Source organism: Anticarsia gemmatalis, chromosome 25, assembly GCF_050436995.1.
Source record: "Anticarsia gemmatalis isolate Benzon Research Colony breed Stoneville strain chromosome 25, ilAntGemm2 primary, whole genome shotgun sequence".
Taxonomy (NCBI): Eukaryota; Metazoa; Arthropoda; class Insecta; order Lepidoptera; family Erebidae; genus Anticarsia; species Anticarsia gemmatalis.
In genome coordinates this window covers 3,586,395-3,612,627 of record NC_134769.1, presented here as the reverse complement: position 1 = coordinate 3,612,627, position 26,233 = coordinate 3,586,395, and the positions used below count along the sequence as shown (strand labels likewise).

Genomic DNA, 26,233 nt, shown 5'->3' with positions numbered 1-26,233 from the left:
TGAGAAACATGCGAGAGTGGAGTCAATTCCCGCCTGTTCTCACGTTTTCGCGCTCCTTTGTCTCGCGCCTAAAAACCAAAAAAAAGTGAAGAAAAGCCAACGCGAGAACTTGAGAAGAATACGCGAATCGCTTCCACATTCGCGTTTCTTGCATGTTTCTCGCGTTTTCGCGAGATTCTATGGAGAATGTGGAGCGCCCATTATGTTCAATCGGTAGATACTACTCAGTGTCATGAGTTTGACATTTTTAAATGTACTGCAAAAGTATCTCTAAGGTGTATAAGGTGTGTACCTGAGCAAACGAGATGAAGAATAGTTGTCGGTCAGTGTACTTGAGTCCGGGTAGAGTGAAGTTCTCTTTCGTAGTCTTCTTGTAGTCCAAGTACGCGTGGAATGACGCCTTGAGTCCACCGTTGTCTGCTATGTTCTCACCTGAATTATAAAAAAATGTTTTCATCTAATAAATATATCGGTATTAGGTAAAGTAGAAGGGAAGGATAAGTTCAGCACGCGGGCCAGATGAGGGTTGACGACTTTGCATCCCCTTAAGAATCTCAAGCCATGCCAAGATTTCTCAAGTGGTTGGTGTGTCTCTTTTGCTTTGAACCCTGGACCACTTGTGAGAGAAGTGAATATTTGCAATGGCGAATTCAGGGGATTCACATGCCTTCTAGTACAAAGAATATCGTAAAAATATAAGAAGGCGCTCTTTTCTCTTACCTGTGTCCCGCCAAAAGCATTTTACAATTTCCCCCCTAAAGTAATATTTTGGCTATAAACTTAGAAATGTAATAGAACTTACCAAGCGTTTGTTTTCCGTTAAGTCTTTGTCCCTCGACGTTGTAGGCGGCGTATTGATCCTGCATACATTTGGCGCGCTCCTTGAATCTGTTGATCGTTTTGTTGTTCCACCACTGGTTCAAGTTGCCGAATCTGTAACAAATTGTACCGTGTTAAAGCAATTCTTTATAATAATGTTCTGTTGGTGAAAAATCCCCACATTCGATATCAGTTTGCCAAATGAGGTAGGTACTTTGATATTTTGATTAATACCCTGTTCAGTAAAAAATACTGGGTTAAGCAATCTTTACTGCACACGATCTATGAATAGATGATCACTGTAGTCTTCCTGAGAGTCTCCATCTTTTGAACATGTCAAAAGTTGCTAAGATAGCAGTCGTAAACCCAACAGTCTTCAAAGAACTTAACCAAGAACCACAAAAAAATATAGAAGTCATACAAAAGCTTCTGGCAGCTAAAACCCATAGGTACTAACAAAAAAAAAGTAGCTATCTTTTTACATACCTATCATATTCTCTCCCCTGGTCATCAAAGGCGTGTGTCAGCTCATGTCCCATCACCACCCCCATGGCGCCGTAGTTAACACATTTGGGGTTGTCTCCGTCATAGAACGGCAGCTGCAGGATCCCGGCCGGGAACACGATCTGATTCTTTGTAGGCGTGTAATAGGCGTTTACTGTTGATGGAGTCATACCTAGACGAAAAAAAATGATTTAATACTTGCAGCCTATTTTAAATAATCAGGTGAAGATTTTTGAAAAAGTAGTCTATGCTTATGTTTTAGGCTCGTTGTTGATTTTTGGGCTTCAAATTGGTACAGCGGTTTAGCAGAGAAAGCGTAACCGACAGATAGACATCAAGATTGTGGTTATAAAATTATACAGACTGTTTAGCACGATGCAGTGTCTCCAAATTCGTAAGTTTACAGAATATTTACTTTTAATACTCTCCATGTTAGGAATCTTAGTGCTATTTGAGATGAGCATCACCATACATTAGGAGGCAAATACTCAGTAATAAAATTCAGCTGTGCATGTCGAAGCCTTTCTATCGGTTTGAACAATCGAGGCCGCTGACTGCAATACTTGAAAGAAAGAAATCTGAACATTCCAACTTACCCCACTTAGTCTTATTGACAGGTTTATCCAATTTCTTGAGATCATTCATCAAACTGAACACGTTGAAGGCTATATTATTCTCGAAGTACTTGTTCGGCTTCACTTCCAATTCTTCGTACTGCTTATCCAGCTCATCTTTATGGAGAATATAGTCCGGGAACCCTGGCAAAGAAAGTTTTAAATAAAGTCTCTTAGCAACCGGTTTAATTAACCATAGTTGGTTAGTACCCAAATGTCCTCAAGAGTAGTGTACTAGAAGAAACACATATTTTTGAAAAGAAGCTATTAAAACTGGGAATCTCTTTACCTGAAGTATTAGAGGTCTGCAACCCAAGTCTGAAACCTTAAAATTTCATGATGACTTGTTTAATCATTTCAGATACTTTTTATTTAAGTAAGTAATTTTGGGGTGAAGGCTGCCTAGTGTTTGAAAAAATGAATTTGTTGGTCTTTATAATAAACAACAGATTAAAAGCTATGAACAATTTTCCTGTATATGATATGATTATTTTTTTCCACTTTTGAGTACGGAGGTCGATCAACGATCAGCCATTTGCCGCAGTCGTTTCATAAATGGTTTGTTGTGCTTCGGAGGGCACGTAGCAATTTTGTCCTGGTGGACTAGAATAACTTTGACTTTATGACTTCTTCTTATTCTTTTTGACTAATATGCCTATTTTTTGTCTAGTTCAGCTCCATTTGGGAATAAGATAAAGGAAGATCTTGCCTCTATTAAACTTTATACTAGAGTTAAGCACCCTATGTCACGGACATTCCTTAGATGGGGCGGTATGTATTATTAGACTGCGTTTTCACCAGAGATGTGAAAGTCTAATACCCGCTTTAGCGGATAGGTGAACTGACCCACGTTACTGGTGTACTTTTTCACATTACTGGTGAAAACGCAGCCTTATTCTGCCATAAGATGTCTTACCAATCATATCCGTGATGGCATCAGCTTTCACTTCAGCAGCCTTCCTGGTCTCCATGTCCATCCAGTCCAGGTTCTTGAGGTTCCTCTTGAAGGCGTTGCGAATGTTGTTGATCATGATCTCGCCTTGGGTCTTCGCTTCACCGTGGAATACTTCTCGAACGAACATGGCTCCTACTGCGAATCCTGTTGAAAAATATGATATTAGAAAAGTGAATTTTGTTGGGAAATTGATGTTACGATTTAATTAACTCGGATCAGGCTCTCTTATTAATGACAGCATTGCTTTCTATAGTCTGAACTTCATTGCTGGTCACGAGCGGTTAAGCGCAAATTTCCTTCTATTAGAATAGTAGCTCGGCGCCATGTACACAATGTTTAGGGCAATAGGCTCGCCCTCTACTACGTAGGGCATTGGTAATAGCAAAACGTGGCTTCTTTCAGATAAAACAGGCGTAAATAAAATGAAACTGTAGACCAAAACTTGGTAACATGTCCGGTACATCGCAACACGATTTTACACGGGACTGAATCGCAAAATGATAACGATATAGCAGGCGTAATAGTATAAAAACAATATTCACTTACCTATCGCGTTATTAGTGTCCGTAACACAGTATCTCCAAGATTCCTCAGTGCCTTCGGAGCCGAAGAGCGCCTTCCTCAAGATCTTGGTGGCGTCTCTGAAGGTCTTGGACAGATACGTCGACAACGACCGAGACACTTGCCACATCATATAACTTGTTAGAGTTCTGGATAAAAAATACAATGATAATAATTAAAGTGTTTTAATGCCTCAGAGTTTAAAAAAATACAATTCCTCAGAATTATGTCCGTCATGATAACTTTACTGTAGGAAAACAACGCATAAAAAATTGGCAGTTCGTTCAAGAGAGGAATAAGGTGCATATCGACATCATGGATGTGTTATTTCTAGAACCATCTCGTAATCAATTCTATTGAATAAAAAAATCGCATTAACTTCTGCCCATTTGTTAGGGGAAAAGCAATGATGCAGACAGATATACAGACAAAAACATTTTGGTGAAAAGTGGACTTTTGTTTTTCTTTCTAATGATTTCTCATACCTTTGGTCTTCTTCAGTCTTGCTGAACTTTTTAATAACTTTAGTGAGATTCTTGAAATACTCTGGCGCGTATACCACTATTCTTTGCGTCTCTGGTATCTGAAAAATAGAGAAAGGGTCTCAAATTATATTTATTTATAACAAAATGACAAATATAAAATATTATATGAAACCGCATTTTTTCAGGCATTCGATGATCTTTAATTGTTATTGTCACTTAATTCAGTGCAGCCACTTGGTCAGGAAAGAGTAACTGGCGAACAGATCGACAGACGAAATTTTGTTATAAATTATGTAGTTTGCAACTTGAATTAAAATAACGAACACATTCTAAATCAAATCTAGTTAAAACAAAATAGGTATACAAATACTTACAGTTTTATTAACCAACTTAAAAGCATCATTGAAGAACATAGTCCAATTTAAGAACGGCACTTCCTTCTGCCATTGTTTTATTGTATACGGGTTATACAAGCCCTCTTCATCCCTTCTATCTTCCGACGGGGTGGTGATATTCGCCAGTTCGGTCTCAAACAATATAACTCTGTTCATTTGCGCGCGCGCTTCTGTTTTGTTTGCGCCTAGAAGAACGCATATGCGCGTCATGTAGTCCAGATACGCGTCTAAGACCTTTTTATGAGCTGTTCTGTTGAGGTAGTTGTCTCGGGTTGGTAGGTTTAAGCCGCCTTGGTCGAGCTAAAATGTTTAAAAGGAATGTTTAATGTGAATAAGGAAATAATATCGTGTGCAATTTATAATTCTGGTACCTGCCCTATTTTCGTTCTATTCCTGTTTAATGGTCTTCTTCTATAATGAGGGAGGGGTTATGTATTGTGGACTTCACAACTAATAATAGCCGAATAGACATAACCGTACTTATGATCATTGGTAGATTCCACATACTCTATCACAACATAATGTGATCATGGGAATAATATCTGAATTTCAATTTATGATTCCGGAGCCGTCCCTGCTTTTTACTATCGAAATTCGTTGAACAATGTAATAATATTGTAACTTACCACAATGACATGTTTGGATGAGTTCCGGTCGTCCTCTGTCACCGCCCAATTGAACAGTCCACCCAGATTGTATCTGAAATGACAATTAGTACCTAGGCATAATAAAAACTTTCAGCTATCAAGCACTTTTCGTCTTTTCAGGTTGTTTTATGATGAAGTTAATCTGAATTAAAGAAAATTATAGCAGTGTGATTCGGCTATAAATCTAATAGTACTAGTCACTACCATGGCTGTCTATCTCTTGGTGAAGACCTCATAAAATCGGCTAAGGTAGTTTATGAGTTTTCAGAAACAGACAGACTTACACGGCTGGAAATTTTAGTTTTATATGCATTTGTATGCTTTCTTTTTTTTAACTACGCATTAAGAAGTGCTTTTATATCGCGGGGACTTTTACAAACATACAAACAATGGGCACAAAATACAACCAGACCCGAAACAATTATTTGTGGATCGCACAAATAATTGTTCCGTGTGGGTATCAAACCCAAGACCTCCCGACGCAAAGGTAGCGGCGTGGCCACTAAACCCTACAACCACAACCTAGAACTAGACACACACTGCGCCACGGAAGCAGTCAAATTAATCAAATTCAAGTATGTATAGTTAAAAGTACTCACGTATTCTGTACATCCTGAACCAGTTTCTGCAGGTCCCAGTCGTGTTTCACAGTAGCAGTGGACGGTAGTATGTGCCACCCGCCCAGCTTCTTAATCACGGCTATCAGCGGCTTCTCTCCTAACTTCTCTATAGTTTCGTCTGTGTCTATACAAGCATCGTAGTAGATACGGGCTTTCGCTTCCGCGTCTGTTGTGTCCGAGATGTTGACTTTTTCTGGAAAGTAAAGAATACATAAATTTAAACCATGATAAAAGGGACACGCAGTTGTTTAAACAAAGAGGAGTTTATAAGCAAAAAAGCGAGAAGTTTGTTTGATTACATTTTCCTTTTAAATTTATATCAGCCTACTACTATGTTGGAGTCAGCTTCCAGTCTCACCGGATGCAGCTGAATAGAGCGACTGCCTATCAGACCTTCATTACCCAGTTACTTGGGCTATAACACGACATCTCTCAGTAGGACTGGTTGTCAGACTTTCTAGCTTCTGACTACTGGTAACACTGACTGAAAGATCGCTGAGGTCTACGAGATCTAGGTTCTAAGAGTCGGTACCTCCTGATTCAAAGCCTCATTTTTTGTACCTAAAGCCCAAAAACATACGATTTCGGGGACTTGTTCGAAGCATTTAATTTTAAATACATACATTTTGCTTGTAAACAAATGCTTATAACCTTATGAAATCCCATTATTTGTTCATTTACATAGAGCACAATATTACGTAGACGCTAAAAACAAACGCAGGAAAATCCACACTGAAAAATTATCATAATCATCATAATGTTTGAAAAACTGTATGTATACATAATAGATAGAGTATACATAAAAGGCATACAATATTATAACACCAAAATGTATTTATTTGCTTGCATGATTGGGTTGTACAGTTACGTGCAAAACAACTTAAATTCTTCCTAGAAATCAGACGATATTTTTTTTAGATTTTCTATTTATTGTAGTTAAAAATGTAGTGTTTTTTTTTATTTATAAACATGAATGAAACCCTATGAATAAAACATCTGACACTTACTAATAAATTGCTCTGTTTATTGGTGAAAGTGAAAACCTTCACCAATAAACAGTAGTTCCTGAATTAAGTGAATTCTAAAGAAATGAGGACCTCCTCCTTTTTTGTGATTGTTGATTGATCAGATGCTACGACTAAAATATTTCTATTCATTGATTTTATAGTAAACATAGTTTTTTTACTAACGATAATTATTATCAACGATGAATAAATAAATTGTCTAGTTGGAAGTTTAGTCGTAATTCATTGTCACACTATAAACATTTTTGTGTCTATCTGTACAGCGATTCGGCAGTTTGTTCTACAAAATGTAACTAACCAATGTGTTAGTATAGTATTGTGAATTACAATCGCGAACTATCGTTTATCGTCTATACTTATTATAATACGTGTATGAATGATTCTCATATTAGAGCTTCAGAATACCCGAATGTCTTATTTTTTATGTAAATAATATATCTTGAAATTCTTGAAAAAGTCAGTATTACATATAGGTATAATATGATTGTTCACCGAAGAAAAAGGAGCGGCTTAAATTTGTTTTAGTCTGTAATTTTGTTTTAGCTAGACTACAGCTACTACAGGGTACTCGGGGCATTTCAATAGTGCGAACTACATATATTATATCATGTCACTTTATCGGAGTCTCTCCCTATGATTCTTTTGATTATTACGTAGTTCGCACGTTTGTAACAGTCTGAGTATATAATATTGAAACCAGTGAAAAAAAATCTAACGTATTTCATGCAACTACCTACATATAGGTTGTAACAGGCGTGAGGTTCAAAAAGGCAATTCTAAATATATTTTAGAAGCATTACGAGATCAATATTTTGTTGTATCCCATGTATGTATCCCACTGCTAGGCAAAAGCCTCCTTCCTCTCTTTCCTTTCAAATTCGTGTCCTGTGAATTGTAGCTCGATTATCTATTATTATCTACTATCCACTACCAACAACCGGCTAGCTATCGAAAAATTTTGTATGACATTCGGTTCAGCGCCTCTAGCGGGCGTCGTAGAAACTATTTTTGTAGTACATTTTTAATGTCAAACTCTATATACTCGACTAGCTGACCCGCGCAACTTCGCTTGCGTCACATAAGAGAGAATGAGTCAAAATTTTCCCCGTTTTTGTAACATTTTTTACTGTTACTCTGCTCCTATTGGTCGTACCGTGATGATATATAGCCTATAACCTTTCTCGATAAATGGGCTATCTAACACTGAATTTTTCAAATCGGACCCGTAGTTCCTGAGATTAGCGCGTTCAAACAAACAAACAAACAAACAAACTCTTCAGCTTTATAATATTAGTATAGATGATATTCCAATCGTATAGAATCGTGCTACTGGGTCATACCCCGACACGAAAAATGAATCACATTTTTTTGAAGAGGTCATAAAAGCGTGACGTGACATAACTTTTCAAATTATCAATGAATCATAACAAACAGTGACCCGTTGTCAACATAACAATTATCAATTACTTGTATTATAAATAAAACAATAAAACATTGTGTATTGTATGAGAAAAACTCCTTACAATCGGCTTATTGTACTTATGGTGAATACGGATTCCCTTCACATTGGAGTTATTTATCACGATGAAAAAAGATTTCCCTTGTGAACTTTACTTGTTATTGTTTCTGAGTTATACACGTATAAGTGATTCACAATAATTGTAAAACAAAGTCCAGTACTACATCTGACTTTTTACGATAAACTTGAAAACGACTGAACGGATTTTCGTGCGGTTTTTACTAAAACGAGGAGTGTATTTACTGGTTTTCATGTATGTTATAATGATATGGATCGTCTGCTGTATTTTTTTAGCAATCCCGGAACTGCTTTTGATAAAATTTTGCTTGAAGATAGTTCGAGACCAGAGGTCAAATACACGCAAATAAACGCGTGTTTAAAATGAACGAAAAAAAACGCTGTTTTTGAAATGAGACTAGTTACATCGGTTTTATTTTAAATCAGCTTTGGAATTTTAAAAATTTTGATATTAACTCGAATTTTACACGTTTAAATTTAAACCAGCTTTTCACCTAAAATAAATAGATTTACGTAACAGCACACTTACCTAGCGCATATCTGATGATCAACTGGTTCTGCAGTTCAATCTTACTGAAGATGCCCCAACTGGACTTGCCCTCAGGTATAGGATTGTTCTTGATCCACCCTCCACACGCGAACTCGTAGAAGTCTTCACAAGGGTCCTGGGTCTCGTCCAGGGCTCTTATCACTTCACTGGCCGTGTAAATACAGGAACCTTTTAGGCAGACTTCCTGTTCTGAAATTAAGAAGTACATAAGATTAGTATGATCGTAAAGGCAAAGAGACAAAATAAGTGAAATTAATTTTGAGCGAAAAACAAAAGAAACACCATAATTATAAAATAATGTGTGCACATGAAAATATTTCTTAGTTCATTACCTCTTAAGTGTGACAAACGATGTTTTAAATATAATACAGTTCGAAATATTGGGACAATTGAAATACAGAGATAAAAACATTTGGTTCGGTCCATTTTCTAAATCGATAACCACGGTAAGCACATGTCATCAGCCTGCATCGTGGCTCAATACTGAAAAATACTTGAAAGGACTGATTTATAATGAATACTAAACAATAGTTAGGAATTTCTGATATGAAATAATATAAATAATGGAAAACTGTAGGCCTATGATTCTCTAATTCAGAATTTTGTTACAATTTCAATACTGTCGTGAATTATAGTAGGTTTAACTTTAAATGTCAAACAAATTTCGTTCGAACAAATCTTGGAAATAAATCAAATCATGATTAAAAACATCTGAAATTTCGGGTATTCCTTACGTTGAATTATAGTGTGTCCCAGAGAGAAGAGAAAATAGATCCGAAAGGTTGACCATAGGGAACATTAAGTCAGAATAAGATAGAAATATATGATAATATTGAAGACTTGTCTCTTTACAAGAAGAATAGCCGGAAAATATTCTAAAGAAAACTCTCATAAAAGTCTGTTCTTACTATGAGTTTTCAAACATAAGAGAAGATAGATCCCGAAGGCTGACCATATGGAACATTAACAGTCAGAATAAGATAGAAATAAATTATAATATTGAAGAAGACTTATCTCGTAAAAAGAAGAATAGCGGGAAAATATTCTAAAGAAACTCTCATAAAAGTCTGTTCTTACTATCAGTTTTCAAACATGACACAGTTCTATTTAACCGTAGTCAATGTACCGTGAATAATGTGTTACAAATAAAACCGGCGATGCGAGAGAAATTCACCTTATTTTATGATATTTCTGCAGACATAAAGGATTTTCTACTAAAATATATCACGTATATCGGAACTACGGCAAATATACGGTTTATAATATACCAACAAAAACTAATACATATCCAAAGATTATTGTAACAAGAAAAAAATGTTATGAAACAATTTTTTGCCATCATGAATCAATTTTTTCCACGGGTATGCAGACGGTAAGAATGCCACTTGTAATTGATCGTCGAGAGGTCGTGGATTCGATTCCCACAATTATTTGTGCGATTCATAACTAATTGTTTCGGGTCTGGTTGTACTTTATGTCTGCCATTTGTATGTTTGTAAATATATGAAGACTAGCTGACCCGGGAAACTTCGCTTGCGTCACATAAGAGAGAATGGGTAATAATTTTCCCCGTTTTTGTAACATTTTTTAATGGTACTCTGCTCCTATTGGTTGTAGCGTGATGATATATATAGCCTATAGCCTTTCTCGATAAATGGGCTATCTAACACTTAAAGGATTTTTCAAATCCGATCAGTAGTTCTTGAAATTAGCGCGTTCAAACAAACAAACAAACTTTTCAGCTTTATAATATTAGTATAGATGGTATACCTGGGATCTCGGGCTGGTAGCAGGGCGGTACAGGCAGGTCGGTTGGAGCCCTGATCGTGAGGAGCAGGGTGATTGTCAGGAGCACTGCTACGAAGAGTACTGCAGTCGACACCAGCAGGACCCGCTCCAACCGCGTGCGCTGGTGCCAGCCGATGAAGGACACGCCCTGGAAGAGACGAAGAACCTTTTAATTTAATCAAGTATTTAATTTGTATAAATGTTACATGGGTAATGGGTCACTCATTACAAAAGAGTGGCGAGACGTTTCCGCCAGCACTTCTTATTGGCTTTACCTTCCAAACTGGCGGTAAATTCACTCTCTGTATCATAAGTGTCTGCATTTGACCTAAATTAATAAATGATATGATTTTGAAAACAAAGTCGAAATCGAAATTCTCGAATCCACTTTTGCTATTGTAGAGTCTATTTTTTGCATTGGCTAGTTACCCTAATACCTACGTATATAGACATTCTAATAACCCGGTGAGTTAACATAATTATTTCCAAAGTTGATATGACTGGTAAGACTCTAGGTTCTCTTTGAGCTATAGAAGTATAAAAGTTACCCTAAATATAAAAATACTGAGGGAGAGTTTATTGTTTTTATCACTTTACCTTTAGCACTGAATCAAATGTTACTAAAGTAAATAAAAGTATTTCCTAACGAACGAACATTGCAAGGTCAAATAGTACATATTAAATGTTTCAAAATAGAAGCTTCTATTATGACTAATTAGACTGAACGAACTGAAACAAACAATTCAATGTCAATTAAAAGCATTAGTTCCTACCACCGTGTTTTAGTGGTCATAGTGATCAAATTACACATAATATTTATATGTCATACAATAACTGGTTTACTTTCAAGATAGTAAAAATTTTCCGTTAAAATCGCTATCTTTTATTGAAAACGCAGTTAGTTTTCATCTTTGCTACTTGTTAACTTGATAGATACTTGTTAAAGTTTATGGAATATAATATATGTCATTTTTATCAAAGCCAAATAGGGAATAAAGCATATTTGACTTTGATAAAATTGACAAACGTTTAAATAATCTATCTATTTTCTTCTTAATAGGCTAACCCATAGTTATCGAAATATGGTCAAATCTGCCAATAATATTATTTACTAGAATGCCTTCAAGAACAAAAATATCCTACATAATAATATATTGACAACACGAGTTGAAATATTCTTCAGTAAAAATGTTACTTTTTTATTGAGTACGCCCCCTAGTAAGCAAAAAGTAAATCAGAGCTGACAGTCCCTTTTTTATATACCAATAAATATACCAAAGAATATTAAGACCCTTATCAAATTGCTTTCTAAAACCGCTTTTCTGAATTACCCTCAAAATAATCTGCATTCCTCTACATTTTGATTTCGTTCCCTTATCTGTTGGTTTATGGTGCTGACGTCAGACGTCCGAAATGCTCTCTCTAATGAGCCTCGCCATTTACTTCCTGATAAAGATTTGGAGTTATGATCCATAACTGTCAAGGACTTAAGGAAAAGACGTACAAATCGTATTAATGTTTGTGATTTTTGTTAAGTATTTTTGGAGTATGGTGTAGACAAGGACGGTCGAGGAGGATTGGACGAACGGAGGAGTGTGAGAACGAAATATGTTTATAGATGGGCTAATTGTCGAGTCGATTAGAGGTATATGTATATTGTATATCTAAGTAGGTTCTTGAAAATTCGTAATCATACATTTTCAGAGCCTACGACTAAGGCCAGTGCACAAAAAGCGCAGAAAAATGTGCTAATTCCCATTATAAACTAATAATATGATGAACATGAAAATTCCTGTTCTTAAGGGCCAGACAAATTTTATTTTATTAGTTCTTAACCCTGTCAGTATAAGGTTGCCAACGGATATAAGAAACATGGTTTTAACTAAACATATTAAAAAGTTGCTGAATTATGATGCAATAAAGCTTTTATTGCACTTAAGCCAAAATATATAAAGCTTAAAGCCGCTTTAAAAAGTGCCCATGCATAATTCTAAATTCTAAATATATTATATTAGCTTGTTTGTTATCTGTTAACCGGAACGCAAATAATGAAACCAATGAGGGGTAAACAAGAGCATATAACTAGATAGCCAGCGATGTGAACGAAATCAGATGAAGAGGATTCCCTCTTCATCTGATTTCCCTCATTACGTTTAGCCAAGATGGTACGTGACCGGAGATAATTCTTTAATCGGCAAATATGAGGGGCACGTTGTGGTAGAAAAATATTTGGTAAGACCGATAGAGGGAACACGATTACAGGTTTATCTGACCATATATTGTGAAAACTACATCTTTATATATATGTATAGTTCTTCTGTAAGTGTGTATGTCACTGAACTTCTTTTAAACGACTGGACCGATTTTGATGAAATTTTTTGTGTGTGTTCAAGGGGATCTGAGAATGGTTTAGATTCAAAATTTTGTCCGCTGGATAATGTTTTTTTATTTATTTTTTATGGCAAAACAACGTTTGCCGGGTCAGCTAGTAAATTATAATCATTTAACACCGATTTTTTTTCGAAAACGTGTTTAGAATTTAGCGTTTATATCATAGATAAACAGGAGACAGACAAACAGATCTGCCGAAAGACTGTTCTATATTTGCACGAAATATAGATAAATAAAGCAAAGAAAGTTTGTTAGAATGAAATCGTGCCAAGTGGCGTTTTTTGGTCTCTACCTGCCTCTATAGGAAGAAGGCGTTTATGTATGTTTGTATGCATGTATGTATGTAGCTATGTACCTAACATCTAAAATTCCATTTCAGACATTCACCAGATGTAACTCTTGGGTGTTTTTTCGCTGTAATTTTGTCTAAACTACTTTATAAGCGTAAACGTAAATAAATGTGTTAGTAAACTAAAAATAAAACAAGAAGGTTTCGGGGAATTTACGTCTGTGTTCTTCGCAAGGTAAAATCAACATTATATTGTGGTATTACGGTATAATTTAGTTAAAGAGGTATATTTTAGTTTTATTTAGGACACCATTTTTTTATTGTAGACGTGTAAAAAAGGTGTCTGCTCCTTGAAAGACAAAATAGCTCAGAGCAAAAATTATAGGTATATGATTCATTTCAAAATTTGTGCCAAATCGACTATCATAAATGCAAAAGTCTGTTTGTCACGCTTTTATTGCTAAACTTCTGAAAGGATATTCATAAAATGATGGAAATTTAAATTCACGTTTTGTTATGTCACTTTTTTGTTATTATTTTCATCAAACATTAGAAGTATAGTGCACAATATTTTTGTGAATTGTGTAATACTAGTTGTATTACTATTGTGTCTTAGTGATCAAAATGGAGAAGAAGAGGTTTTTGTCTCAAATTACTTTTATATCTAAGAGGTTATTTCCGTCCAAATTATTTCATTCTACATTTATTACTAAAAGGTTTCTCCTAGCAACACATAAAAGGAAACTTTGGGTCGCGATGAAGTAACGTTTATGGCACATAAAGACACTCGTATAAATGTTATTGTTGCTTTTGTGATCAAAATCAAATCTTGACTGCTATAAAGAAATTATGTTTGTATGTTCCAGAAAACGGCAATGCAGAATTCTTTATACTTTAATATTAATTATTTTTTAAAAGGGAAAAATCTCGAGGAGTCTGTACCAGGGGCTTAGCAGATATCGCATCCGCATTCGCAAACGCGGAACATCCGCATCAATTCCGTCATCCGCATCCGTAATAACCTATGCGGAGCTTTTGCGGGTGTGGATGTTTATTATTGTTTATAGACAACAAGCAAGTAATGACTAGAGATGTTGCGAATATTCGCAAACACGGAACATTCGAATTAATTCCGATATCCGTATCCGCAATAATTTATGCGGAACTTTTGCTGATCCAGCAAAAGTTCCGCAAGTAGCATGTGTATGTTTATAGGCAATAAGCAAATAGTGACAAGGGATGTTGCGCATCTCCATCTCCAAACACGGAAAGTAATACGAATCTGTATCCGCGGATGTTTGGAATAAAATCTCCGCACCCCTGGATTTGTAAATCCGCAACTACCCTAACTCTGTACCATAACAACACGTTAATCGATATATCAGAAAATTGCTTTAGCATTTTAATATTACTATGGACTTTCCCGCATGCCAGCGTTTCACCCCCTTTATAAATATTGCGAGCGCACCCCTTCTACTCGCTACAGGGATGCGAGTGACATGATCCTTTTTTAAAAGAAAATCTCTGAAATGCGTGTGGCATTCGCAATGTACGAGTTTCTGTCAACTCAAGTTATGCGTGCTTATAAAGTAACGAAGAATTTGGAATATTTCTCATTTAAATATCTTTTTGTCTACAGTTAGTAATAGCTTTGGTTGTTTTTAGTCTTGCCAAATGAAAATTACTCTTTGGACTATGATGAAATGTTATGTTTCGTAGAGTTTACAAATGTACAAATAAGACGCTGATAGTTTCCGATAGTCACAGATATACCTAATCAAATTTATCAAAAGATATTAACGATGCATATTACACACTTATTAAAAAGCTGAATTGATTCTGCTGAAATCAATTTATATTTATGTGCGATTTTAAGCCTGAATTAATATTAAACATGAATTTAAAGACGCAACCAAAAGGGTTGGCTTATAAAGTCTGAGACTATAAGAGACTTCAAGGATTAATAGGATATAGGAAGTAATTTAAATATGAAGTAACTCACTGTTTTTCTAATTGTGTTAATCATTACACTGCCATTGCCTCACCACGAACAGGCAAACCAGACAAAAAAAAACAATATATTGCATTTAATCAATTAATATGAAAGTTAACATAAATCTTAATTATTACTACTATTCATTATTTTATAGTAGAGTTCAAAACAGTAATTATTATTAATGAGTATAAAGAAGTAAATAATGGATCAAAACAAATAACGCCATCATCAATTTTCTTGTAATACTAGCTGACCCGCGCAACTTCGCTTGCGTCACCTAAGAGAATGAGTCAAAATTTTCCCCGTTTTTGTAACATTTTTCGTTGCTACTCCGCTCCTAATGACCGTAGCGTAATGATATATAGCCTATAACCTTCCTCGATAAATGGGCTATCTAATACTGAAAGAAATTTTCAAATCGGACCAGTTGTTCCTGAGATTAGCGCGTTCAAACAAACAAACAAACAAACAAACAAACAATCAAACAAACAAACTCTTCAGCTTTATAATATTAGTAAGTATAGATTATGTCTATTTGCGCCTACGATAATATATAAAAACATGAAGATAAGTTTTAAGAAATACAGTATGACGAAATTTTACTAGACGATTATTTGATATCCATAGTTCGAAAGGCAAGGAATAACGTAGAAGCAGCCTCGTAAATTTGTAGTAAATACCAGTTAGAAATATTAAATTTTAAGACAAGTTAAAGTTTTATGACAATTAACTTTTGAATTTGTGACAACCGGTCAGTTAATGGTTTGATTCCGTTCATTTCATTAGTATATTAGATAAGAAATAGTCAAGGAGCCTAAAAACTAAGAAAATGCATAATACTGTAGCTCAATTCTCTACAACTATCAATTATCGACAACTGAGGAATTTTACACGAAAATCTGTTTAGCGCCTCTACCGGGCTACGTAAGAACTATTTTGGCAGTACATTTTAAATGTCAAACTCTTATTATACTCATAGAGAATTGCACTACTGTTTACAAATAAACAATCGTCCTTTCTCTCTGTTAACCTTTGAACTCATAGACAGACCGACCAATAACACGGTCCCATAGCGGATGACCGAATTATTTAGTTAACGCATTTTACGAGCAAATCTCTGCCTTGTTATGTACTAAAGATTTATAAAGCAGACGGAAACCGCGTGACTTTCATTGTGAATTCGTGACTTTGAAGTCTGATAGCCAGTTTATTTTGGTTCTATCTCCAAGAACATTGTATTTGTAAACAAAACTGCAATCAGATCAATAATCGCTTTTTGCTACAATCGCTACTAATATTGAAAGCGTTCAAGTGAATTTATTTATCAAGACAGCTGACCCAAGTAGATAGAATTGGGAAAAAAATAAGAAGTTTTCATTAAATAGTAACTACATTTATAGTAGCACTAAGCGAGCCAGTATTTCAGTATTTTTTCGAGTTGTGAATAAAATAACAGCCATAAATTTAAGACACTTAAAAGTGATCAATAAATTTATTACGCAGTTTCTACAATAAACATTTTTGCTAACCTGACTTCTTAACTACAAAAACCAGTGCCAGATTAAAAGAATAAAAATCGAATTTACCTCTATAAAACCTAAAAAGCGTAAACTTTCATTCGCGATCATCTTTTACAGGCCTGTCCTAAATATAGATCAGTCTTGCACTCGACCTTGTACTACTTGCATTCATAACACGACAGACTTTGTTGTTGACCATTGCATATCCTTTCCATTCAAGGTCTTAACATTAACAGAATAATATGGTTTCCAGAAGTTTTATGAAAGTCAAATTAAATGCTTCTGACAGAATATTGTATAGAAAAAATATTATTCTGGTATGTCCCCCAAATACTTTGTTCTGATTACTGCTATTTTAAAAAAGAAAGAGAATGGTACAAACTTTCATCGTTAACATTGCTACTATTATAAAGGTTAAAGGTTTTATATATACTAATATTATAAAGCTGATGAGTTTGTTGGTTTGTTTGTTTGTTTGTTTGAACGCGCTAATCTCAGGATCTACTGGTCCGATTTGAAAAATTCTTTCAGTGTTAGATAGTCCATTTATCGAGGAAGGTTATAGGCTATATAACATTACGCTACGGCCATTAGGAGCGGAGTAGCAACGAAAAATGTTACAAAAGCAGGGAAAATTTTTACCCATTCTCTTAGGTGACGCAAGCGAAGTTGCGCGGGTCAGCTAGTGTATCATATCTTTAATGTCTTGCAAAAACATGGCGGTTCTGTATGACAAGATGTATGGATGTAAAGGAAGGTTGTTAGGATCGTACCAAGTGGCATTCTCTGGTTTCTGCTTGCCCCTGTGGGAAGCATGACTTTATGTATGAAATATCAATTAAATTTTAATCCTTCTGACAGAATATTGTGTACAAAAATTATTATTGTTATAGGTCTAAATATTGAATAAAAGAGTCTCCAATTTATTTTACCTTAACTTTTTTAAAAAAAATTTGTTAATAAAACCTTCCTGCATAACAAAATCAATTTCAAATGTGAATAAGAAACAGACATAATTATGTACTAAATTAGTTACGCTGCGGTCATTTTCTTTTAAAAGGGTGCGCATCATTCGCATACTATATGCAGGAACGCGGAACAGAGACGCATTGTGATATAAATGATTATGTAGGGCGAATGGCGACCAGATGTACAGTACTACAGTGTTTACGATGTGTGGATGCAACAAGTGGATAGATTACATCGTGGTTATTGCGATGTTTGTTTTCTCAATTCTTCTTCTTATCGTATGGTTAGTGGTCAACCTAGTGTCGAATTTGTTCAAGCCGCTCGAAGGCCTTTGACGTGGCTTACTCAATTGAGAGTTACTCCTGATGTAAACTTGTAAACCGAATGCTTAGCAACACCGAAATAACCGTAAAGCGGATCACCACAATACTAAGCTGTTATCAATTTTGTAAAATGTGTAATCGAATTGAATGTCAAAACACTGAACCGCAAGGAACGATAGTATCAAAATTGATTAAATTGCTTTACTTAATACAAAGGTCAGCCTAGCTTTTTTTCCAAACTATGTTGGAGTCGGCTTCCAGTCTCACCAAATGCAGCATTACTTAATGTGAAATGTTACGCCAACAACCTTATTTTTTTTTATTGGTACACGTTTATTCATAAAAGTGATTTTAAAAATACTTAAACGGTAACTTAATTTCGATGCCTGTACTAGGAAGATTTTCCAATCACAGGCGGTATTAGAAACTGAGGGAAGAAAAACTATCAGCTTTTCCGCTTTATCGTCTTTCATCTAAGACAACATAAGTAAACATAAAAAATTAATTCTACTCGCAATATTCAAAAACAAAGCGGTAAGAAACGCGTAAAAAGCTAAAAGACGGCCTCGACCTGGCTGTTGTCATCGAGATAAAAGTCGTTAAGCCGTCAAAGCTTTAAACATCTCCAACATAAGGTGAAACACTTATAAAAGAGCAAGTTTTATGTACAATGATTTGGCTTTTATTTCAGGCCTATTTAGCACTAGAGACCGCCCGCGACTTCGTCCGCGTGGAAACCCTTCCCGTGTAAATCCCGATCCCTCGGTAACTCTGGGATAAAAACTATAGCCTATGTTTCAATTTGAGTCCTCAGCTACCTACATACCAAATTTTATCGTAATCGATTCAGTTGTATTTGCGTGAAAGAGTAACAATCATCAATACATACACAAACTTTCGCATTTGGATTACAGTAGCGCGTTTATTTTCAGTCGGTACTATCAAGTATCGAAAGTTTGACATTTAAAATGTACTGCCAAAATAGTTCTTACGGAGTCCGGTAGAGGCACTAAACAGATTTAGTTGTTTTTCTCGGTAGATAGCCGGTTGTCGGCAGTCGATAGTAGTAGAGAATGCGTAAGAAATCCTGTCTAACTGTATCGTTTTCACTGTTGAAAAGTTGTGTTGCTTTAGATATAAATTGGCAAAATAATTACAACTGTCAGTAGAAATGGTATTGAGCAAGTTTTAAGGTCTCTGCGGGCAAAATCTTCTTTCTATCTTAATTACAGTCTGTCTCTTATTCTGTTACGCTTTCACTTTGAAACATACTGCACCGATTAAGATATTAAGAAGGAAAAGACCTATGTCAGGGAAAGATCTTTCGCAAAATTGTTGCATCCGACAAAAACTGGATAGGGCAGTTAATGGACCGATTAAGAAAATATTTTGCAGGCTGATCAACTAAATCACAGGGCGGACTGTTCATAAAAAAAAAATTACCCTTTTGTAAAAAAAATATACCTATTCTTATAATTTCACTAAGACTGATTAATTTGAAAAATCATAAAGAATTGCCACTGAAGAAAAAACGGAGTTCGCACAAAAATGTTTAAACTAGTTATTTTAATATTTGTTTCTTTTATTTATTTTTAATCTATTTGTATTGCTATTGTTACTGTAAATGATAATTGCAAATATTCACCATAAACAAAGATATCTCTTATATTAAACTAGAAAAGGCAGTTACTAAAGTAAGAAACTCACAGCACGCTCCATCCTCCCCTGGGACCGGATCATCACTGGCTAGTTCGATCATGACCCACAATGAGCTGCATTGTGCTACAATCACCACAATCACCAAAGAGATACCACTCGTAAATCAATTGACTTGCGACGTGAATGTAAATCGCAGATGATTCGTTTCACTGCGATTTGAACACGTGATGTTATTGCGAATTTTGGGTATTGTCGGGGAAATTGCTTGTTTTTTCATCTGAAACGCGATTCTTTATGGACAAAATTCACTATAGAGGGTTTGACATTTTGAATGTAGGTACTTACTACAAAAATAGTTCCTATGACTTTTTCATACAAAATTGCTCGATGGCTATGTAGTCGATAGTGTTAGAGAATTCCACCCCTGCGGCACTGGTGCTTTCTTTATTAGAGTCGGTTAAGACAGTTTGTACTCTCACACAAATTATTGTAACCTATACCATTTATGTATTTTTGACAAATGTGAGGCGAATACCGAACTATTATATTAATACGACAAAACGTATAGACCCAAAAACTTATGATTTTTTATTACAAAGTTCAATGAATGTTTGCTTTTCTGTTAAATTTTGATTATGGAAACTTACATTTATTCTTAAGTGATCTACGCTTCTTTTATCCAGAATTTAGGTAATACAAAAGAAGCGGAATTTCACTAGTGTAGTATTAATCGTACTGTAGCTCGATTCTCAACTACTATCGACTACCCACAACCGATTTGTCATAGAAAAATGTTTTATGAAAATCTGTTCAGCGCCTCTAACAAGCGTCGTCGTAGGAACAATTTTGGCAGTTCATTCTAAAATATGTCAAACTCTCGATACTCGACAGTACAGATTACACAGAATTGCGCTACTGAAATCTGCAAATAAAGCATTTTCTATATTTTAAACGCATTATACTGACAACACATTGTAACGCTCCAATCTATTCATATCATATCTGCATTCATGAGGATATAATGTCAGGTGTCCACGTGAGAGCCGTCACGCGAGTGTGCACGAGGCTTTATATCAAATCAACAGGCGTTTATAAGCGGCGTATTAATCCTACTAATATTATTAATGCGAAAGTTTGTGAGTATGTATGAATGTTTGTTACTCTTTCACGCAAGTACTACTTAACTGATTACAATGAAATTTGGTATGTAGGTAGCTGAAGACCCAGAATAACACACAGGGATTTTTTTCCGGAGTTCCCGAGGAATCGGGATTTACACGGGAAGGGTTTCCACGCGGGCGAAGTCGCGGGGATAGTGACGTATAAATCTGTGACGCGTTGTACGAGAATAGATTCGGTTTTAAGCTTTTAAGCAGGAATGGCGTATTTTGTCTGTTTAACAGATATTGACAGGTTTGTCGTCATTGTATTATTATTAATGCGAAAGTAGAGCTTGTTTATATTCCACCCATTTAGGGATTAATATTTTGAGCTGCGAACTTGAATTTCAGGATCAATCTTTAAGTAACAATCTAATATATTATATTCTCGCGTCACAGTTTTCGTTGCCATACTCCTCCGAAACGGCTTGACCGATTCTCATGAAATTTTGTGAGCATATTGAGTAGGTCTGAGAATCGGCCAACATCTATTTTTCATACCCCTTAGTGATAGGGGTTGTCCACCCTTAACATTTTTATTTAAATTTATATGGCAAAACAACGTTTGCCGGGTCAGCTAGTAATTATATAGCTATCATTGGTTTTTGCCTGTGATACAAAACCACTTTCAAAAAATGATATTGTAAAAGAGTTATACTATGGTTATCTTCGGACTACTAAGGCCAGATTGGATGGTAATAATTATAACTACAGCCAACGGTCATAAAATTAACTTTGGGGTCTCAATTAACAATCTAAAGTCCCAATAGAGAGGTGTTTTTAAAGATTACTGTAGATTTTTATTTTAAGATTCCTGTCACAAAGTAATAAAAGCACTTTAAAAAATATACGCGGATACTTAGAAAGCACAATACCATGATTGATTATACTTTTAACGCTACTAGGAACTAATTGTAATGCTAAGTATTACTCAGTGACTGCCGAAGACATTCTGCGCAAGGATGTAAGCTATCAATAATGCTTAACAGTGTTCATCCTGTTGAGCTAAATATAGACCTTAGTACTTGTAGTATTGGACACGACATCTAAGCGTATAAGAAATATATTGACTTATTACTATTCCCATTATTTATCACTTGTTGTGCAGTAGACTACGAATGCTCGGTTTCTGAGGTACATTTAGCGGTAGTTTATCTATTCAATAAAATTCCGTGCTTCGGAGGGCACGTAAAAAGTCGGTCCCGGTTGCTGTCAATTAAGATAACAGTCGTTAAGCCACGTCAAAGGCCTTCAGGCGGCTTGAACAACTTTAACACTAGGTTATACCACTAACCATACGATAAGAAGAAGATCTAAAGAAATCAAAGTGGGTAATTAAACACGACCGCTTCAAACGCATAAAGATATTTTAAAATTATTCAATCATATCGCAAAAGTAGCGTCTTCAATCTACTACTAATACGATCCTACAAAATCCCATACATCGTCCCATTATCAAAAAAGAAATTGCTTCAAACAAAGCCGGTGGTCATTTATCGTTTAAAGTCCTTTGACCGCTACAAACCCCGGTATACAACGTATTAAGATAAACGGCCCGCACGTGTCAATTCACGTGTGATTCCGCCGTGTGTACGTCGCCTTATCTTAACATTGAACAGATGTATGCGCGCGCGCAGTCGTCGTGAAACGCCCATCAACTTTTGTTCCTGTATCGTGTTTGTTCTCGTCATTCGCAGCTTTTATTATTGTATTTGTTTATGATAATTCGTAGATACATATATAAAATCACGCTTTTTTTTCGATAGCTGTAGATTAGAATGCCACTCCCTAAGATCCCTAAAATTTCCATTATTTCATTGACATCCATATGTTTTTTCATACACGACCACGGTAACGAATACTACGCACCTTTTATGCATGATATGACATTATCGATATTATTTGTGTTTTAATTTTTTGTTTCCATTTATTTTTTGGAACGGATTAGATATTATTAGAGGAGTCGTTCCAAAAGAAGGTTTTTCCGTCTAAATTAAATTACATACAAGCGGATTTTTTTGACAAAAGGAGTTTTGATATTATGGATCTTAGATATTTATGATTTTACTTGTATGACTGTTTGAGTATAGCATATAAGGAAAATGATATATGCTTAATCCAAGATGCTAAGACATTAGGTAAAGGAATACATATAAGAATAACGTCGTACTTGTACTGATGCCTAAATGTAGAAATAAATCATTTCTTTAGGTAACATCACTAATATGTATTAACATTAATACAACGTGGTCTTGTTTCCTTATAATGAGAGAACACACGTACATTGTTGACACGAGAGATTATAATAATTACTGTTTATTTACCAGCCGCTAAGCCAGTGCCGGCTTCCGGAGAACTGATAACGATGATAACCTTATATGAGTATTAATAGGTAAGCCTGTTAATCCACTATGGCTGGTGTAGCAAGGGGTTAAGAATGTAAACAAATAGCTGTCTCTCTCTTTATTTCTAGACATCGTAATATAATTACTAACTTTAAGAATATTTATTTTATACTGACCACATTGTAGGTAATTTTGAACGTCGAGAGCTACAAGGTTTTGAAGAAGAATTTATGAAAATAGTATAGGTGTATGGAATTAATGATTTTCCATAGTTCTAGTGGCAAACAAAACTATGAAAACTAGTAATTGTATTTTTTTTTCCTTGTTGGAGCTATGGAGAAATACGTAAGTTTAGGCAGCTAAGTAAATGTCTATTCAATTAGTAAAAGTCAACGCTTTCAGATTTAGATAAAATTTTCTTCTATTTATCGCATGGTTCGTGGTCAACCTAGTGTCAAAGTTATTCAAGCCGCCCAAAGGCCTTTGACGTGGCTTATGGACCTTAGTTGACAACAACCGGGACCGGCTTTTAACGTGTCCTCCGAAGCACGGAGACGCCCAGCTCAAAAAACTAATTATAATAAAATTAATATAACATTTTGCGAAAAATAATTCTACGAGAAAAAACCTCATGTGAGAGATATTATGACGCAATTACCAACAGGAATAAACAGACAGACAATGTATGTTATGTCCTTGTCTGGTTTAAGGACATCAAATTAATTTAAAAATTCAACACACTGTCCAACAGAATTTAAAACAGCTCTTATAACAAAATGATAGCAAATGCGTGACGAGATTATTAGGGTTCCGTACCTAAAGGGTAAAACGGGACCCTATTACTAAGCCTCCGCTGTCTGTCTGTCTCCAGGCTGTATCTTATAAACCTAGAAAGCTGAAATGTTCACAAATTATGTATTTCCGTTGCCGCTATAACAACAAATACTAAAAATATTAAGGATTATACAATAACTGTGATTTTTTCGTATTTTTTTGGTACTTCGGTACAGAACTCTTCATGCGCGATTCAACTCGCACTTCGCCGGTTTTTTTATTATAATCCTACACGTTTTTATTTAATTTCAAATTGTTTTTCTCCAAATTATAATGATGTTTTGTTTCTGAATGTCAAAGTCCAAGATCACGGCTACAAACAAATTAAATAGTTGTAGAATTTTTTAATGTTTTAAATTAATATTTTCACAGCCAATATTTGAGCAGTTCTTATGTGAAGATTTTAATTTTCTCGTTGCATTTGCTTTAAGTTACAATTTTGTATCGGGGATACCTTAATATTGCTAACAGTTTTGACACGTGTTATATATCGTGACTTCACAAGCTGAGCTATTTGTGAAAAGCACAATAGATTGTCATAAAGCAAACAAGAAGATGCCATAGTGGTTGCTTTTAGCCTAAATTCAGTTGTTAATTGAGCTAAATAGATATGCGGTAATAATACCTATATATCTATACTAATATTATAAAGCTGAAGAGTTTGTTTGTTTGAACGCGCTAATCTCGGGAACTACTGGTCCAATTTGAAAAATTCTTTCAGTGTTAGATAGCCCATTTATCGATTCCTATTGGTAATAGCGTGATGATATATAGCCTATAGCCTTCCTTTATAATATTAGTATAGTTGTGACGCAAGCGAAGTTGCGCGGGTCAGCTAGTAATACATATAAGTTAACTATTATTTTCTGTTAATTAAGACACTCGACATATTTCCAACTAGAGATGCTTGCCAGCAAAAGAGACATGGTAACAAAAAGTAAGTGAATCGCGCAAGCCAACTTGTTCGCCTCTTTACGAATACGCTTCTCCGTTACAGTTTGTCTTGATACATTATCGTAGAGTTTCATAAATGTGCCACAAAATTATTCGCCTGTAGGCACGTTTCCGCTCTTAGATTTTATAACCCTCTATGTTTTAAGAGGTTTTTACGAATATTATCGCAAATTATTTTTAGTTCGAAAGTATATTCTGACGAAAAAGTAATTTTAGTGGGTATTAACACTTTATTCATGGTCGTGTAATAATAAATATAACCTGGAAGACGCCTAGAGCGACAAGGAAAGAGAGCTAAACATACTCTCAGAGACTCTGAAGTCTCCAACCCTTATTTCCAGACTTCATGTAAGTAATGAAACACCCAGATAACCATTTTTTGGCCAGACCCAAAACCGAAAATCCAGATATATTAAAAATGCTCTGCACACTTTTTTTTTGCCCAGAACCATAACCGCTATCGCAATCGAAGTTAGTAAACTATGGGAGTACCTATCGCTTCTCCGACGTATTGAAATATGAGTAGAAGCGTTTCCATACTACTCACCCATACCTATTAAGTTATTATTACCCATGGCCCCTGACGCACAAACAATCTGCGTTTAGAATAGTTTACATTTTGCAAAGTAATGAGCGACGTGAACTATTGTACATGACACTTGCTCCTATGGATGGCTGATTATTTTTAAATAGTTGTAGCTAATTTTCTACATACTACATGCTTAGGATTAAGAAGACTACACTACCACCAGGGTGTTGAAAGTCGGGACGCGGAGTATCCAATTGGAGGTCCAAGGGGGCGGGGATGTGCATATGCTTTTGCAGTTTGAATAATCACGACATGCTTCTCGCTTGCTTTTCACACGCTTGCCTGCACAGACGCATGGTAGCATAAGTACAAACCCCTCATAGTGCCTCCATCAGAAGCACTGTGAGAGCGAGGTCTTAGGGGAGAGCGCAACAGTCGTGAAGATCCCTAAGGCAAGTCCAGTAGTTATCCTTCCCGTGGTTGCTTGCCCTGTTATTGGTCCAGTTCCCTCAGAAATGGATATAACCGAAACTACTGGGCGCCTATCGCAAGGATGCTGAGGTCACACCTTTGCGAGTTCATCATCTTACAGTCAAGATGGTGGACAGAATTGACCTCCTGCGTGTTTGTGCCGTGCGCGGGAACCCGTAAGGAGTGGATGAAAGAATCCTGGGGGTTGAGCTGAATGTCAGCTGCGGCTGGCAGGAGGCAACACGCCTCTTTGGTCTGGATTTCCTCCGACACGGGCGGTCAAGGGCTAGCCA

At 35.7% G+C, this 26,233-nt stretch overlaps 1 protein-coding gene across 3 annotated transcripts in view; it reads right to left on the bottom strand.

The window, feature by feature from the left end:
- Positions 1-26,233, bottom strand: part of Nep3 (M13 family metallopeptidase neprilysin 3) — a 79,410-nt gene that overhangs the window by 3,473 nt on the left and 49,704 nt on the right. For 2 of the 3 annotated variants that reach the window (XM_076130872.1, XM_076130870.1), the window contains 13 exons: positions 10,483-10,648; positions 8,692-8,901; positions 5,580-5,793; positions 4,960-5,032; positions 4,313-4,633; positions 3,939-4,036; positions 3,439-3,602; positions 2,854-3,036; positions 2,227-2,262; positions 1,920-2,081; positions 1,306-1,495; positions 803-933; positions 293-432 (listed from right to left, as the gene is read on the bottom strand). In XM_076130872.1, coding sequence (XP_075986987.1) covers positions 293-432; positions 803-933; positions 1,306-1,495; positions 1,920-2,081; positions 2,227-2,262; positions 2,854-3,036; positions 3,439-3,602; positions 3,939-4,036; positions 4,313-4,633; positions 4,960-5,032; positions 5,580-5,793; positions 8,692-8,901; positions 10,483-10,648 — 2,088 coding nt within the window. The remainder of the gene's footprint in view (positions 1-292; positions 433-802; positions 934-1,305; positions 1,496-1,919; positions 2,082-2,226; positions 2,263-2,853; positions 3,037-3,438; positions 3,603-3,938; positions 4,037-4,312; positions 4,634-4,959; positions 5,033-5,579; positions 5,794-8,691; positions 8,902-10,482; positions 10,649-26,233) is intronic. The other variant, XM_076130871.1, reaches the window with a different exon arrangement.